Genomic DNA, 17791 nt, shown 5'->3' on the forward strand with positions numbered 1-17791 from the left:
AAAGAAAAGAAGATAGAAATTTCTTAAATAGTGACACATACCTCATGATGATCAAGTTGCTGTTGCAAGACTTCTCTGTCGGCAGACACCAGCAGCTTTTCAGACATATTTCCGAGTTCATCCGCGAGCCATCCCAGAGTTCTGCTACAGGAGGCCTCGAATTGTCTTCCATCTCGCAGATTACCTTCGATTTCTGCTTTCCTGTGATCGAGCTTCTTCTGCAAGTTATTGTACATTTTGCCGACTGTGGCGAGCTTTCCTTGAATTTCGGATCTCGACGCTGGGTCACTCAGAACCTCACACAGCTGTGCACCGGCCATCTCCGCGTCGGCTAACAGCGGTCTCTGACCTTCCAGCTGTCTCTCCAGATTCTCGATCTTACGAAGCTGTTCTTCGGGATCCTTTTCAAGAGACAACTCGTCTAGATTGTCCGAGATTCCTTGCAGAGCATCTCGCAGCCGATTAAGACTGGCATCGAATTCACGACTAGTATCAACAGCATCTCCCAAACTCTGAGCTCTTTCGTCCAATCTTCCCATTTGATCTGTCCATCTCTGTAAAATGCTCTGCAACTTCGCGTTTATCTTCTGTCCATCTGCCGAATCAATGGATATCGTGACAACGATACTTTCCCCGACTTGTATGAGATGATCCAATTGCGGTTGCTGAGTTCTAAACTCCTCTCGCAAAACCTGCACTTGTTGCACTTGACTCGCGACCATACGAGGATCGGCTGAAATTGGTCCCAAAGCGCCCAACATACGCTCTTTAGCGCCGAGCCAGGAATTAAGACCGTCGTACGTGTCATAGAAGTCTTTAATGTCTTCCAAGAATTTAATTCGGTCCTTGCATCTGTCCGAAATCGATCTCCACCGGCTGGCAACGTCTTCCATCTCGTCATTCAATCTATCTACACCGTATGCTTCTTTCTTACGTCTGACTAAATCACGCACTTGTGTTCGAGTACTATCCAGTAAAGATTGTTTCTCGTACATTTCCTCGACGAGAACCTTAACTTGCTTGGCCGTTTTGTCTGCATCATCTTTAGTTGCAGGCATACTTTCTTTAGGCAACTGCCGTTGAATCTGGTAAAAAAAAGTTATGTATTATATTTATATAGTCAAAATATACATTATAATACAAAATATACATAAAATAAAACATTATTTGAAAAAATAAGAAATTACCTTATCCAAGAATTGAGAGAGTACTTTCAAATGGTCCAAATGTTTCTTCAATTCCTCTCTAATGTTATCTAACTCCGTTTGGCGATCCGACAATCTGACACCGAGTAATCCGTATCTATGATTAATTTCCGAAAGCTGCTGTTGAACGGGCGATAATTCCTCCAGATGGAAACCATCTTGGCTCGAACGGCGGCTGCTGAATCCGCTGCTACCACCTGGGGAGACCGGACTTTGAACTGCGTAGGATTTAGTGGGTGACGGCGAGCGACCGTCTTGTGACATTCGCAGTACTACAAAAAAAAATTGAGAAAAAAACGGTCAAACGTAACGAAAATAGCAATAATTGTGTGCTGAAAAAGATGCAATGTGAAAGATCTATGAGCTAGTTGTTATAACTGATATAAGTTACATAAACTAGTAGCAATTGGTTCGCAAAAAAACCAATATGCACAGTTCACAAAATCATGCAGTCGATAAGTATCTATGAAAAATCGCTCATATATGTAGTGACAATAGCAAGGATAATACCTGGTCTCTTCGTTGGACTAGCACTGCCACGTCGACGCGTTGGACTTTCGCCGCGTTCCTTCATCAAACTATCGTAAGCGATACCGAGATCGTTGATCTTATCGACCGTGTTGCCGTAATCGCGATATTCCTTTTGTATGGGCTTCAAATCTTCCTGCTGTATTTTCAATTTGTCCAAATCCACGGCGACCGGCTCGAGTCTTTGCACCTTGTTCTCCGTACGAGTAAGCCAATCGAGCACTTGATCCCGCAGTTTCTCATACGCCGTGTGTTGTTCTGCCCTCGATTTGCACAATCGTTGTTTCTCGTCGAGCAGATTGTTCAGTTCCTTCCATTGAGATTCGAGCGCCTTGATCTTATCTCTAATCGCGCCCGCTTCGGTTATATCCTTCTTGGAGATCAGATTCTTCCCGTTACGTATAAGATCTTCGAAGTTTCCGCGCTGATCCTCGCGCATGTCGATCAGTCGAGCCATCTTGGCTTCGCACTCAGACATATCGAGCTTGTTCAAATCTCTCGAGTCGAGAACTTCCATCATATGCGCGTACCAACTTTCAAACTTGGCCACATCTCCGAGGAACTCGTTCAGGGCCTGCGCGATTTCGTCCAGGAATTCACCGCGCCTCAAAGATTTGTCCATCAGTTTCTCAAATCTGCTTTGCACATCCTTCAACTTGCTCTCGATACGTTTGGCGATGCGAACGTTGCTCGAATTTAGGAGAAGATCTTGAGCGTTCGCTGTGATAGTTTCTACGCTCAAACGGTGACTATCCAAGTCTGCTTGAAGTAATCGTTGCTCTCTCTGTTGCTCTTCCAAGCGTTCTTTCTGCAAACTTGCTGGACGTTGAAGAGACCTGTGCAACACGATTTGTTACAATACAGTTAAAATAATGATAAGCTTAAGATAACACAGGAAAATTCAGAAATAATAAAATCGTATCTATCTTATACTTACTTAAATTGACTCTCAACGTTGTTCAGCCATGCAACCAGACTGTCCAATGCATCTTGCACTCCTTGGCTTCTCACCAACGCTGTGTCAAGTTCTTGACACTTGTCAGCCAGAGCGTTACTCAATTGTTTGTACTTATCTTCTAACGCCTTCACGGGTTCCTCGAGCTCGTTAGCTTCGTTGATTGTCAGTTGGCCCTCCAAAGAACGTAATAGAGCCTCAACGCTGTGTTTAGCGTTGTCGACTAGACGCTCATTAGCGAGGAATTCATTGTTCAACGCCTTGGCCTTGCTCAATTGATCCTCCACTTGTTTCGGTTCCGCGGCAACAGGTTCGGAGATAACTCTGTGCACTTTCGGCTCGACCTCTCTCAACCACGTTCTAGCTTTATCCAATGAATCGTGATAATCTCTCTGTTTGCCGCCGACTCCCGACAATCTGTCTGACAGGAGATTTGCTCGGGATAGTAGATCTTTGTACCGAGTTGTCGCGCTGGATACTTCGGCTCGTACCGGCGAATCCTGGCTAGCTGTGGGCTCTTTGTGTGGCAATCTCTGTGGCAAGCTGGTCCTGAAGTCGTTAAGAACTTGGAGATACTCTTTACTCTCGTCAACGAACTTTTGCGCGGCCATGGTGATAAATCTCAAATCTGCTTGATGAGCGATGACATCGCTGATGAAATCGCGAGTCGTATCCGTGCTGCTACTGAGCTTGTTCAGATCGGATAAGGAACGCTCCTTCTCTTCAAGCACGCTTCTGGCCTTATCCAACCAAATCGAGAACGTCGTGAGTTCATTCCTGTGAAACAAAATGTCAATTAAAATTTCGAAAACACCAAATTATTCAAGTAATTATGCAAGAGATACTAACTTGAACTTTGTTAATTCATCTCTGGCACCAATGAGACGTTTCACTAATTTGTCAGTGCGATCTAACGCTTTGTCAAATCGGGTTCTAAGAGATCGACCGTTCTTCTCCAAAGTAGACACTTCGTCGCTGGATAACACGTTGCTGCCCGTCAGGACGACCTGTCGAATCTGATCCAGGCAGGATGAAACGGATCGACTGTGCGATTCAAGATCTTCCTTTATTTCCTACAAGTGACATTAGATTTCATATGTAATTACTTAATTCTATAAAATAAGCGTATTTACATGAATTACAGTTATGTGAGTTCTATCGCTTACTTTCATGATAATTATTTGCTTTCTTAACTGCTCTACGTCTTCCTTGACGGTATCTTGATTCGCCAGCTTGTCCTCAATTTCGGAGATCCACTGCAGAAGCTTAGAGAGCGTCTCGTCACAGAGCTTGTACTTTTCCTCCACCGCTTGCTAAAACGAAGTTAGAGGAAAACGATTCATTTCTATCTACTCGTGCAATCCATCTATCTGGCTAAATCTAATGTGCTAGAAAGAAAACTAAGGTAAATCATAACAATATCGCCATCTTACCAATGACGATAATAGGCATCGTATTAATTAAAGATTAAAGAAACATAGGTAAGCTTACGACATATCTCACGCATGCAAACACAGGCACACCTTTAACGTACAGGTAAAATACAGTATTAAATGGTAGCTTTAATTTATCTGCAAGAACTGCATATTTCTCGTATCGGGTTTTTTCATATGCAGTTTCAAAGCATAAACGATAACAGTATGAAGATAACGTAATAAAAACACGTTCCAACAAGCAAATAAATTAAAACGCACAATGACAGAGTAACGATCGTGTGATGATATACTGCATATAATAATGTGTATAAATGTATGATACAGTAATGTACAACGTGGAGAAACTCCCGCTAACTCATGCTAGCGAAAACATAGGTTCGTGATAAGTAAACATAATCATACCTGAAAAAAAGGAAAAACATTTAAATGTATAATAATTATCATAACTTTGAATAGACAGATATTAAAAACTAGTTGAATTAAACGCATATTAATAAGTAAATTGACAAAATTAAGACAAGATATTATACATTTGTTAATTTCATCGTAATGTGTTAATCGTACGAATTTCTCGGTAAATAAAACCAACTGAGGCTCCAGAAACTTATCCCTTATATTATTTTTTATGATAAATTTTTTTAATATTGAGTAACACATTAGGAAGTGCTAATGCGGTGCTTATAATTATTGCGTTGGTCTTGATTACCGTCAAGCGTTTCACGTTACTTAACATTACGTTAAAAATGTCCTACCATCTACTATTGCTTTATATCTCTTAATGCAATCCTGTTGCTTCTTTTACATATTATAAGAACATTTGATTATTATCGAATTTGATTTTTTATTCACCAATGCCTTTAATTTATCTCCCACAATTGTCTGTCACTTGTATACTGATTAAGTCAATACTGAAGGATGATAAAAGACAGAGAGCAACGACGTGACTATGGTTGCATGTCCTTTCAGCCAAATCCTTCTTCTCGTAAAAGCGTTAATTTTGAATGAAAAATGGAGAAAAATGCCAATTTGCAATTTTTTTTATTCCGTACATGCATGCCGTACACATTAGTATGCTCAGCGAATGATTTGTATTTTTTTTTCCCAACCAAAGAAAATTATTAGCATCAGGATGATCGAATATATGATTCAGTTTACTGAGAAATTGCTGTATTTTCATAAGTCTCTTTGAAATAAATCATATAGATGTAACTTTTGCATCGCGCTGCACGTAAGACGATGGAAGTTTTATCGCGAAAAATAAGATAAGCGAGTTAAAATTATTAGATTAATGATAAAATTATAGATTAACGATAAAATTATAGATTAATGCTACTTAATTTATTAAAAAGGGATTAGCGTTGTTGATGCGACAAAACTTGGCTTAGGATTAATGATATTCGTGGCGGAGGTATTGTTCATGATGCGATGTTCGATATTGTCCGATGGTCTGCAGATCGCCGATTGTAAATGACGAGCCCGAGAGAACGTACGCGATGTCCGATTAATGGTTGTTCGTGATGATGGCCGCCTTTACTGAACCCACATTAAGGTAATGAAGGAAGGTAAGCACGAAGGTAAGTATGACATATTATATGACGAGGAGAGTCCGAGATAAATCTGAGATAAATTTGAATGAGATAATTTGAAGCGAGCATTCCGATAAAAGGAAGCACGGGGATGATTCCTCTATGAAGTAGAGGGAGAAAGAAACATCAGAATGAGAACGTTTTTAATTTATGTCCATGCACATTACACATATTATTTCCTCTTAATCCTTGATCAAGATAAAAATGTCATGCGAGTCGAAAACGAAGATCTAAAGAGGTCCGTGCAAGGACCATCATGCCAGCAAGCGCGGCTTTCCTCGCGAATGATAATGGTATAAAAATTCACGTCGGATCAAGGCAAGGCGAAATGTGACGGAATGAGGTTCGCACGACAATAAAACGTAATGTCGATTCGTGTGATAGCGTAATGATAATCACATCCAACTCTCGGAAGAAGCTGTTAGAGAATCGTAAGTGGAAACAGTAGCAAACGTAAATTCGGATGTGAGAAAACTTGGAGAAACCCAAACAGAGCAAGGGGGAAAAAAATAAAACGAACGGAGGAAAAAGAGTCAATCGGTGCGGGAGTCGCGGGGTTGTGTAAAAGGCATCATTCTCGCTGGTCCTACTTACCCTGGCTTCAGCGGCGAGTATATAACCCCGCTCCAAGGCCCTCACGAAGTCGATACTCTTGCCGTCAGTGTCCTCGACTAATCTGCCTCCTACGGAATCTACCTTCCCGCTATTCACTGCCTCTAACAGACTCGCGATATTACCCGTGAACGGATCTTTAATCACCGTGGTGGATGGATCGATCAGACCCGACTCGATTGCGTCCGCCAGCGTGAGGCGTCTACGATCTAGCACGGAGGTGACAACGAAGGGATCGTGAAAGCCGCCCGTGGTCGGATTGTAAAGACCGAACTGCAGCGCTTCGATGAACGAAACGCCGTTCCGCGGGGTGATCAACAGGCCGGCTTCCAGGGCCTTGGACAAACTGTACAACTTGGACGTGGCCGTGTCCAGCACGTTGCCCTTCTCCGCGTCCATCATGCCCTTGCGGAACGCCTCCGGCAATTTCACCAGCTTCTTCTTCTGCGAGTCTTTAATCAACGCCGAGTCCGAGTCTACGATACCGAAACCGACCGCCTCCTTGAGGGTCAATTGTTCGTTCGAGATCGGATCCGTGAACTTGCCCGATTCCAGCGACAGGTACTCTTTCTCGACCGCCTCTTCGAATGTGAGGGGTTCCCTAACGAATACGGTAACGTCACCGAAACGCACGAAACGCGGTTCTCTCTTGCTTCCGCCGTTCAATTTAATTGTACCTCTGACGGAAGGATCTACGACACCGTCCGCGATCGCTGTAGCCGTCGTCACGAACCGACCGGTTCTAGGATCTCTCACAACCGACGTGTTCGGATCGATCAGTTGATAGTTGATCGCTTCTTCTAGAGTGCATTCTTTGACTTTTTTGTCGCCAAGTCCGGCTTTGGAGGCCTCTAAAGGTGATCTATGTGCTATTTGTTGCGCCAGAGGTTTGTCAATCGTGACCAACAGGCCTCTTTCCAAAGCTACATCAATATTAAAAGCGCGTGTCGTCTTGGGATCTAATATTCTTCCCCGCGACACATCGACCGTCCCATCCTCGATGCCCGTCAGCAGCGACTTGATCTGTCCGGTCGTCGCATCCTTCAAGGCGGTAGTATCAGGATCTACGAGACCGCAGTTGATCGCCTGAAGCAAGTCGTGATACTCGTTAACAACAGGATTAGTGAATTTACCACTGTCACCACGGTAAAGGCGGCACTTGACCGTCTCCTCGATCGAGAGGGGCATCTTCGACGTGACGATGAAGCCCTTCTTCGCCGCTTCTTGCAGATTAATCGCTTTGTCAAGCTCGCGAATGACATACATGCCGCGAATGTCGTCGACGATGCCCGAGGAAATTCCTTCGGTCAACGGGACGTATCTGTTAGATCCGGTGCATTTAACGATCGATGTCAGGGGGTTTATTAGATCTACTTGACATGCCTCGGCTAGCGTCAGCTTGCGGTTGCTGGTCGGATGTACGAATTTGCCCGACGAGACGTCGTACATGTTCATCAATATCGCCTCGTACAAGCCGAATCCCATGCTCTCTATGTCGACAATGAGACCGAGCTGCAACGCGACTGACAACGAGACCGAACCACTGGCGCCTGGTTCCTTGAACATCCCGGTGCGTCTGTCGATTACGCCAGCGCGACATGTCTCTGCTAATGACAACAAACGTTCGCCACGTTTGTCCCAATAACACGGCAACGTAGGACTGATTATGCATTTTCTCATCGCTTCGTGCAACGTCACGGCTCTGCCTGTACTTGGATCGGTAATCTTGCCCGTATTATCGTCGTACAATCCTTGATGGATGGCACGCTGCAAAGACACGGCGGCTCTATTGTCAACGATGAGGCCAGATTCGAAGGCGTCTCTCAGAGATACGTTCCTGTTACCCTTGCTGGGGTCTTTAAGGTAGCCAGTAGTGCCGTCTATGTAGTCCGATTGTATAGCTTCCATTAGCGTCATCGTTTTCCAGATGCTAGATCTCGTATCCTTGACAGTAACAGAGTCAGCATCTATTAGATTCTTTCGTATGGCTTCTAATACTGTTAGATAACTGCCCGTCTGCGGATCTAAAAATTTGTTGGTCTTCTCATCGAGAATGCTCTTTGAAATTGCCTCGCTGAAGCTCATCGGTCTTCTTGTTTCGAGGAGCAAGCCACGTTCCAGCGCTTCCTGGAAATCTACAGGCGGTCCTCTGGCATGACTAACCGTCCCAGATTTGGGATCGACTATGGAAGTCTTAATAGCCTTGTTGAATGTCATCACGTCACCGTTGGGATCTCGTACAATCGCAGTCGTGGCATCTATCACGCCCATCTTAATCGCGCGATCAGTAGGAAGCTTCTCTTGCGTGTCAGGTACTGTAAATTGTCCGGTTTTCGGATCGTACAAGCCTTTGAAGACGGCGTCCGGTAGGGATATCTTACGTTTCGCCGGCACTATAAAGCCGCGATCTAACGCATCGGTCAATGAAAGAGCCGCACTGGTACATGGATCCACTGCCGTGCTGGTCTTCGCGTTGATAAAGCCGTGATTGATAGCGTCGCCCAGAGATATAATATCGTTGTTTCTCGGATCTTTAATCGATGGACTATCCTTGCTAATAAAACCTTTCTCGATCGCTTCCTCTAAAGTACAATTATTACCATCAATACTGAAAGTACCGGACTTCGGGTCGTAAATTTGAAGAGCTAAGGCTTCTTGTAGCGTCCACGGCGTTACAGTACTCAGGATGTATCCCTTCTCAAAGGCGACGTCCAATGTCATGGAATGTGGATAGGTCAATGTTCCTCTTACTAGATCTATCAGCTTACTTCCCTCTGCCTCGTTGAGGGGAATAACGCTATCCTTTCTATCATCTTTTACCACTGTGGTGGAGCCGTTGACGTAACCAATGGCCAATGCTTCTTTCAGCGTTAAATTTTCACCAGTCATAGGATTCAGGACGAGACCAGTCTTCGGTGAATAGTATTCCTGAACAATCGCGTCGATCAGCGAAGGCACAAACGGTGTTGTGATAATCAGACCTTTATCAAGCGCTACGTCTAAAGGTAGAAGCTCTCCGGCTTTCGTGTCGCGCAAACGACCTGTGCTGGGAATCACCAAATTCATCGTCAGCGCGTCGTCCAACGAGACGGACGAGCCGGCTTTCGTGTCCTCGATCTCGGTGATAAAAGCATCGACGACGCTTCGACGAACACCCTCCTCGACGTCAATCGATTGTTTAGTCAGAGGATCTTCTATTCTTCCCGTATCCGCGTCATAGCGACCTTGTCTGATAATAGCTTCCAGTGAGATCGGCTTACGAGAAACGGGCACGATCAGACCTCGCAGAAACGCGGTCGTGATATCGATTTCCGTTCTCGTTTCGGTATTGATGACAACGTCCTTGCGAAGATCCACGACGCCGGTCTCCAGCGCCTCGGAAAACGGCACGACCTCGTCAGTGATCGGATTTCTCACGCCGAGCATGTCAGCGTCGATGAGACCCGCGTCAATAGCTTCGTTCATGGACAACGCTTGTCCCGTTTTCGGATCTCGAATCGTTCCTGTGATGGGATTACACACGCCGATGTCGATAGCTTCTTGCAAGCCCAGAGGTTGAGATTCTGCGAACTGTTCTCTCTCTATCTCATCCTCCGGTTCCTCCTTGATCCATTCCAAGCGCACCGCCTCGAAGAACGGTATCTTCTTACCGGTCTTCGGATCGACCATGTTAGCGACGTTCCTGTCTACAAGAGGCCGGTTGATTGCCTCGCGTAGTGTCACGTACAAGTCCGTCTTGGATGACAGATCCTTGACGAGCACTCGATCGGGATCGAAGACTTTTAGATTCAGGACTAGATCGTTGAAGGAAGTGACGGTACCCGTTTCCGGATCCAAGAATTTCTCTCTTACAGGATCAAACACTCCGAATTCCGCAAGAATCTGAGGCGTTAATTCTTTCGTAATCATTATTGAGATGTGCCTTGGCGTTTCTTCGTCCGTGATTCTCTTCAATTGACTGTCGTCCTCCATTTCGTAATCCTCCGTCTCTGTAATTTGAATCTCTTCGGTCATTCTTGCATCTGAAAGCGCTTGTTTCTGCATTTCCATTTTGCTTGATTTCTTTTCTTCACTCTCGTGAGAATCGACACGAGATCTCTGGGTAATTTGGCTTGAAATAATTTTTGAAGGCGGACTCGATTCCTTCACCGAGACAGATAATTTCGTCGTCACGGATGCACTCGGCTTTGTCTCTTTAGACCTACGATTCGAAATTGCGTCGACAACTGCTTTTCCAGCTAAGACTGGCGCGGCGACGACTGCCAGGAGACCCATTTTCGTAGCTTCCGCTATGCTGATCGAACGATCCTTTTGATCCCGCGTGATCTTCATTTTTCCAGTGACGGGATCGAGCAAACCTTTCTCAACTGCCTCTCTGGTGGTGATAGATTCTTTGGTTTTCACGTTATAAAGCACGGAATCGGGTTCGATTAGGCCTACTTTCATCGCTTCCGTCAAGTTGTAGGATTCGTGCGTCTCGGGATCTTTGAAGGTCCCAGTTTCTTCGTCGTAAATCCGCTCGATTGCCTCTAATACGGTCAAACTGTTATTAGACGATTCCCTGGGTGTTTCAGATTCACTCTTGCTAGATGAAGTATCGAGGATTCCTTTCTCGACGGCCTTAGCGATAGGCATTGTAGTACCGGTACAAGGATCGGTGAAAATACCCGTATTCATATCTACCAATCCTTTCTCCACCGCGTGATCGAAGGACATCTTGATATCTTTCGTCGTGAATTCTCGCTTGGTTTCAGATTCGTCCTTGATGATACCTCTTTGTCGAGCCTCTTCGATAGTGATAATATTACCGGTATTAATATCTTGTACTTCCATCGCGCTCTTCAGTGCATAACCAGGCAAAAGCTCGACAGTCTTGGTCGTGATAGTGTGATACGATGTAATTGTCTCAGTAATGGCTGTATTTTCACCGCGAGCCGGCGGTTTGATGATGAGCAGGCCAGACTCGACAGCCTCGACAATTGGAATTGGAGTTCCCGTAGTGGGATGGAAAAATACAGCGTTGTCCCTGTCGATCAATCCCGATTCCAAAGCCTTCGTTATTTCGATACTGTCAGGAGCCACTGGATATGGTAATGCCATGATAAAGTCATCTTTTATAGCGTCCTCCAGTCGCAAGTGCTCCCCGGTAATCGGATGACGTATTTCTTTCTTGCTAATGTCTATCAGTCCACGTTTTAGCGCTACGGGGAACGTCATTCCTGCCGGCGGTATGTTAAAAGATTCGGCCGGTTCTTTCAGCTCGAACACTTTCTCTATCGCCTCGTTCTCTATCGCCTTGACTAGATTCACGCTGCCGCTTTTCGTCTTGACCAACAATCTCTCTGCATCGATAATATCGTTCGCAATGGCAGACAGCAACGTTTCGGTACGGCCGTCGGTGGTAAACATCAAGTTAGATAAAGGATCCACTATCTCGCATGCTATAGCCTCGTTGAGGGTGAGATACGCGCCCGTTTCTGGATGGACGATTTTACCCTCCGAAGGTTCCAGCAAGCCTTGCTTGTACAAGCTGTGCACGGACAAGCTTTTCGCCAAAGGCACCAATATATGCGCGCTCTCTGGATCCAGAATTCCGCGATCGATAGCCTGCTCGATGCTAAGCACGTCGCCTCTTTGTGGATCCACGATCTGTCCCTGATTAGCGTCTATTCGGCCGTCACGGATTGCCTCCGAAAGAGTAATCGGCTCCCCTTTCTCGTTGCACATCTTCCTCGCGAAGGTATCCGCTGTTTCCACGTCGATGAGACCGCTCTTGCACGCTTCCTCAACTTTTACTATTCTCTTTCGCATTTTCTGCAGAACGATAGGCTTCGCTTCTCGTTCGGGGCTCTGCGATAACGTTCTCGCTTTACCAATCGTAACTTGATATCTCGGCTCGACCGTCACTCGCGCTCTGGTCTTCGTGCCTAAACTTTCACCATCCGTAACATCACCGACAGATTTTGAGTCAATCAAAGTTGCACTCTTAGCGTCTTCCTTCGATACGCGAACATTTCCAGGTTCTTCGTGTACAATATGTTTCACAATAACTTTTTCATTTTCGTCGGGGGTACCACTTGCGGATTCAATAATCGGCGAAGTTGTATTCTCGTCCATCGGAATGATGCCACGTTCAATGGCGACTTCTCTCGGCACTTTCTTACCGGTTACTGGATCTTTCACCATCGTTCTTTGTACCGCTTCTATGGCGGCCGCGGTGGCCGCAAGGGGAGCACCAAGAACGGCTATCACTCCGAATTTTGCCGCGTCGATCAGAGATATCTTCCTGCCATCGTCGATTTTATATTCACGCGTATTAATATCGAGAATACCGCGGTTGACAGCGTCCGCCATGCTGATGTCTTTACCCGTCGTTGGATCCTTGACGATTACGGCGGCAGATGGTATCGTTCCTTCGGAAACGGCGGCTAAGAGACTCGCGGATTTGCCGGTTTTGGTGGAGATCACTAGAGCCGTTGCCGGATCGTAAATCACTCCTTGAGTTACCTGCACCGGATCCGGCGTAGACATTTCGTCGCTGGTCTTTATCTCCAGTTGCTGGGAAGGATCGCCAACACGCGTCAACTCCACTTTATCGGGCTTGCCCGAAACCCTCGTGATCTGAAGAAGTCTCTGGTTAGTGTTATCGCTATCCATGCTCGAGCTGCCTTCCAGTATGATCAATTCATTCGCGATCGCTTCTCTCATCGAGATCTTTTGCGGATAGCAGTAGTGACCCGTGGAGTCCAGAATATTCTTCTCCAAGCTTCGCACCAAGGATACCTTTCTTCCGTTGTTGGGATCGATAACGAAGCCAGAATTCGGATTGATGATCTGCAATTTAATGCATTCCTCGAAGGAAACCAATCTGTCGGTGCCTGGAATTATGAAAAGACCTGTAGCAGGGTCAAATAGTTTCCTGTCGATAGCTTCGGCGAGTGTCCAGCCATCCGTGGGTAGTTCAAACACCCGTTTATCCATGGAAACACGTTCGTTGTCTATGAATTTCATGATCTCCGATGTACGACTAGTAGTTGGTGTAACTGGTGAGATTACTTCTGTTTCCATGTCTTGTTTTTCATCACGCAAAGGTGATTTAAGATCGTGACTTACTACATGCGTTTCCTCGAACGAACTTGTTTTCGACATCATTTCGGACATCCATTTCGATTCGCTAACTTTCGTGGCTGACGAGATCTCCTTGGCCGTTGAATCTCGTACAGAAGAAACAGAATCAGTCATCGTTGATGGTGCGATCGCTATCGTAACCGAGGACGACTCTTTCGTCGGCGTAGATGATGCTCGCGGAGCAATTTCTTTGGTAATAATACTAGTAACCGTGCCAATCGCCCTAGGTGGCGATTCGCTTCTTCTACTAGGTGCTTCACCGATACTTGTCGTTAAGGTGCTTTCGAAAGTTGTCTGCAACGAATCCGGAGTACGCTCTCGCGAATGCATAACGCGTTGGTGACCATCATCACCGAGCAAGCTTTGCCTAAAGGCGTCTTCGATGGACATCGTCGCTCCCGAGTCGGGATCCCTAAACTCGTTTCTACTTTCGTCGATCAAGCCGCTGCTCAATGCTTCATCGTAACTCATCTTGTAATCTCTTGTAACAGTCTCGCCGGTTTGCAGAGTCGTCACGTATCTGCTGACGGTCTTCGTTACGGTCTGCGTGGTAACCGCGATATTCAGTAAGCTGGTAAGCAGCGCGGCACCATCGGGAGTGATGAGTCCCCGCTTGATCGCCTCCTCCAAAGGTACTATTCTTTTGCTACGTGGATCCAGCAATTGACCGGATTTCGGATCGAGCAATCCAAGCAGCACTGCCTCGAGAATGCTCACCTCGCGTCCGTTCTCAGTGACGCCGATGCCGCGGCTCAGCATCTCCAGCACTTCCGACCTGATGTAACCCTGCTCCTCTGCTTCGCTCAACGAAACGGTCTTTCCGGTTTTCAAGTCGATCGTGAAAGTACCGCCCGACTTTGAGCTGATCAGACCTTTCAGCAACGCCGCGTTCAGACTGATGTACTCGCCAGAAACCGGATCCTTGAAGCCGTCAATGTCGAAAATGCTTTTTTGGGTCACCGACGTGATCAGGCCTTTCTCGACAGCCTGAGAGATAGGGAACTCTTCAGCCTTCAACATATCGCGATACGTGCCGTCGATTTTGATTATTCCGCTAGTTAAAGCGTCGGCTAAAGTTATCATTTCGCCGGTTCGAGTATCTACTATGGACTTGACGTTCTCCGAGTCTAGAACGCCGCGGGATATGGCCTCCAGTATCGTTAATTTTCCACGGTGTGCCGGACTGGCGATTTTACCTTTGTCATCGATAATTTCCAGATCATAACAGTCCTTGAGCGTCATCGGCTTGACGATCAGCTGCCGACGTCGAGCTTCCTTGAACGGCAGCTTCTCCATTGACAAACCGTGCATGTATCTACCGCTCTTAGCGTTCAGTACACCGCGATTCATGGCCTCGGCCACTGTCATCTTGCTGTCACTCTTCGTGTCCACGATCTCTTTCACGTTCGGATCGATAATACCCTTGTCGACGGCCTCGTCTAACGGATAAGACTCGCCAGTAATCCTGTCGACGACGCGGCCGGTCCGATCGTCCACGAGACCCTGCGATATCGCGTCGGAGAGCGCGATGGCATTACGAGTCACCCTAACGGTCACATCCACCTTAGTAAGATAGCCGCGCGAGTACGCCTCCTCGATCGAGATCCGCTCGCCGTTCTCGGCGATGACCTCCCCCGTGGCCGGGTCCAACAAGCCCTCTCTCATCGCATCGACAACGCTAAATCCCGTGGCGGCGGCGTTACTTCCGCCACCGTCGTCGTGACGTGCTGTCGTTACCTTAACTCGGTCCGCGATGTCGGCCCGTTCGGCATCGCAGAGCTCCCGCTGGATCGCCTCGAGCAGCGACACCCGATGACCCTCCTCGTTCACCCCGCATGGACCTAACAGCCGATCGGCCAGCGCCGCGTCGATGATACCGTCGCGAGCGGCCTCCTCAATCGACACGCTCGTCCTGCCATCGCTCGACGTCACTATTCTACCGTTCCTAACGTCGAGGATCCTGAGCCGGATCGCCTCGCCTACGGTCAGGACCTCGCCGGTGCTCGGATCTACGATACCCCTAACGTCAATCACGTTCTCCGCCCCGATAACACCCCCGTCGTCGACCCGCGCCACCCTCCTAAGATCCCTAAGCTCGCTACTAAATCCACCGTCCACGACGGACGAGAACTCGTGCTGCTGCTGCTGCTGCTGATGCTGTCGCCTGTTGGAGCTCGTTGTACCGCTCTCGTGCGAACGCTTGAGCAGGGCACCACCGGCGCCGACGGGTGGAACGGCCCCCGGGCTGGTGGTCTCGCCATTAGGACGACACGCGGCCTGCTCCGCGCTGTAACTTCGCTTCGAGGTCTCGCTTGAGAAAGTCGTCTCGGTGGACTCATGCCTCTCGGAGGTGTATCTGCGGTAAGAGCCATCGAGAAGTGTCAACGTCGGACCGAAACGCACCTCGCTTGCATCAAAAAAGCTTGAATTCATTTCTTAAATGTGGATCTAAGGTAATTGGAGAATAAGCTCCTATCGTGTAGTATCATATAGCGGATGAAGGGTACTTCTCTACTGCGCGAATAGGCGGGACTTCCCAACTTCTAACGCAAGTTATACTCACTGCGATTGTGTGTAGTGTGTGGTTGTGGATGTGTAACGCTCCTCGCTAGTAGTGCTTTCGTATATGTTGAACTCTGTGCGGAACGTCCGCAGCGGCCTTTGTTCTTGAAGAACACGCTGAAACATTTTGCGACTTGCAGGAAACGGTCCAATCATACGTTTTACATATATTTGCTATGCATTTGTTTCTACATCGAACGGTGACGTTCAGAATTCGCGGAGTCTGCAGTCTCAATTTTTCTTCGATAAAGGCACGATAAAAGAATAATAACTATCGATATAAAAATTCCTATTTTAAATCGAACTTTCGTTCAGACAAAATTTATTTCACGGTAACTGAATCCACTATTCGCGAAAGTTGCTTATGTAAAAGGTCAAATGCCGTCTTTCGCCGTCCTTTTAAAGACCCTGGGTACATCTGGGTCAACCTGTCGATCTTTCGATTACCAAAAGCCGATTAACGACCGCGTCATCCACGCTGTGAATCGTCCACGGACTTCTCGCATGCATTTAAATGAGTCAGCCCGCGCGGCGATGCATAAGTTTACATGCGGCGGGGACCAGCGTATAATTGGACCACGTGCCACGCCGCGCCGCGCGATCTTTCAGCCGAGACGGGGATTCTTAAATATAGCATTGCTCACGCACGCGCCGAACGCGAATCACTCTTACGCAAAATTTTATCCGGCGCGACGCACGCCTTGCCTTTAATTACCCAATTCCGAACGAGAGAGGTATCGCAATACCAAAACGCGTAATTTCGGACGCGTGATAATCTTGCCTCGCACTCGTAGGCGTCCGTCAAGAGTCTACGTCACTTGCTTATGTCATCGCGAAGACGGATGCTGTCTTTCCCATTATTGTCAACTCATGGAATCCAAGGAGACATGGGAGAACACGTGCGACCTGACGAAGAACAAGCCGGCGGGCCTTGAAATCCCGAATGGAACATAATTCAGTTACGAAATAACATTATACGAAATTTATACGTGCATAAATTTTAATGCCAGATAGCAATCAAGCACGTCCATCACGTATCGAACGCAGAACACAAATATCTGTAGAAATATTTGAAACAAATCGTCGGATTGATTTGAAAATGTAAAAAGAAATAATAATTTACAGCAATCTATCCGAATAATATGTCTTCTAAACTCACAAACAAAATATTGTCATCTCCTTAATGACGCTAACAACGTTAATTTTATACGGATGAAGCAATTCATGCTAATAAAAATAAAATTAACGAAGAACACAACAAATATTAATAGTGACCGTGAAGCAACCCGTTACCGATTTAATTGCATCGTAAATCCACCGACCGAATTATATCTGATCGATGTGATCGCCGACCTTCGGGCGATCGATCGTCTATATACCGGTTGTACAAATTATGTTAATGAAAAATTAATTTACTTGCTTTCGTTGACGCAGTTTGCTTATCTAAAAAATAATCGGGAAGTCGTTCAACTTGGCTCGATAGTATTATTATATATTTCGGTCGTTATACGTCTCATTGTGTCAGTCTCGTCACCGTTTAATCGTGATATACACACGTGGCTTTTCATGCATGTAAATGCAGAGTCATTTAAAAACATTTACGATATCGCGATAAACGGAACTCAAATAAAGAATGACGGTCGTTTTATCTTCAGAGTGTCAATACAATCTTTGAGTTCCGAGCAACTGAAGATTAAAATATCTTTGACGAGTTATCAAGAGTGTAAAAACAACCGCGAAAGTTTCGAGATATACAAAAATAAATTCGATATAATCTAG

The 17791-nt window shown here is 46.3% G+C and overlaps 1 protein-coding gene across 23 annotated transcripts in view; it reads right to left on the reverse strand.

The window, feature by feature from the left end:
- The window catches only part of Shot (dystonin-like protein short stop), a 100952-nt gene that overhangs the window by 21876 nt on the left and 61285 nt on the right, over positions 1-17791 (reverse strand). For 19 of the 23 annotated variants that reach the window (XM_071712111.1, XM_071712179.1, XM_071712162.1 and 16 more), the window contains 8 exons: positions 16014-16129; positions 6305-15806; positions 3855-4001; positions 3538-3761; positions 2671-3465; positions 1716-2569; positions 1188-1477; positions 42-1085 (listed from right to left, as the gene is read on the reverse strand). In XM_071712111.1, coding sequence (XP_071568212.1) covers positions 42-1085; positions 1188-1477; positions 1716-2569; positions 2671-3465; positions 3538-3761; positions 3855-4001; positions 6305-15806; positions 16014-16129 — 12972 coding nt within the window. The remainder of the gene's footprint in view (positions 1-41; positions 1086-1187; positions 1478-1715; positions 2570-2670; positions 3466-3537; positions 3762-3854; positions 4002-6304; positions 15807-16013; positions 16130-17791) is intronic. The other 4 variants (XM_071712230.1, XM_071712213.1, XM_071712222.1 and 1 more) reach the window with 1 other exon arrangement.

This window comes from Temnothorax nylanderi, unplaced genomic scaffold, assembly GCF_030848795.1.
Source record: "Temnothorax nylanderi isolate EJ_2023f unplaced genomic scaffold, tnyl_v1.0 TNYL_tig0005_pilon, whole genome shotgun sequence".
Classification (NCBI taxonomy): Eukaryota; Metazoa; Arthropoda; class Insecta; order Hymenoptera; family Formicidae; genus Temnothorax; species Temnothorax nylanderi.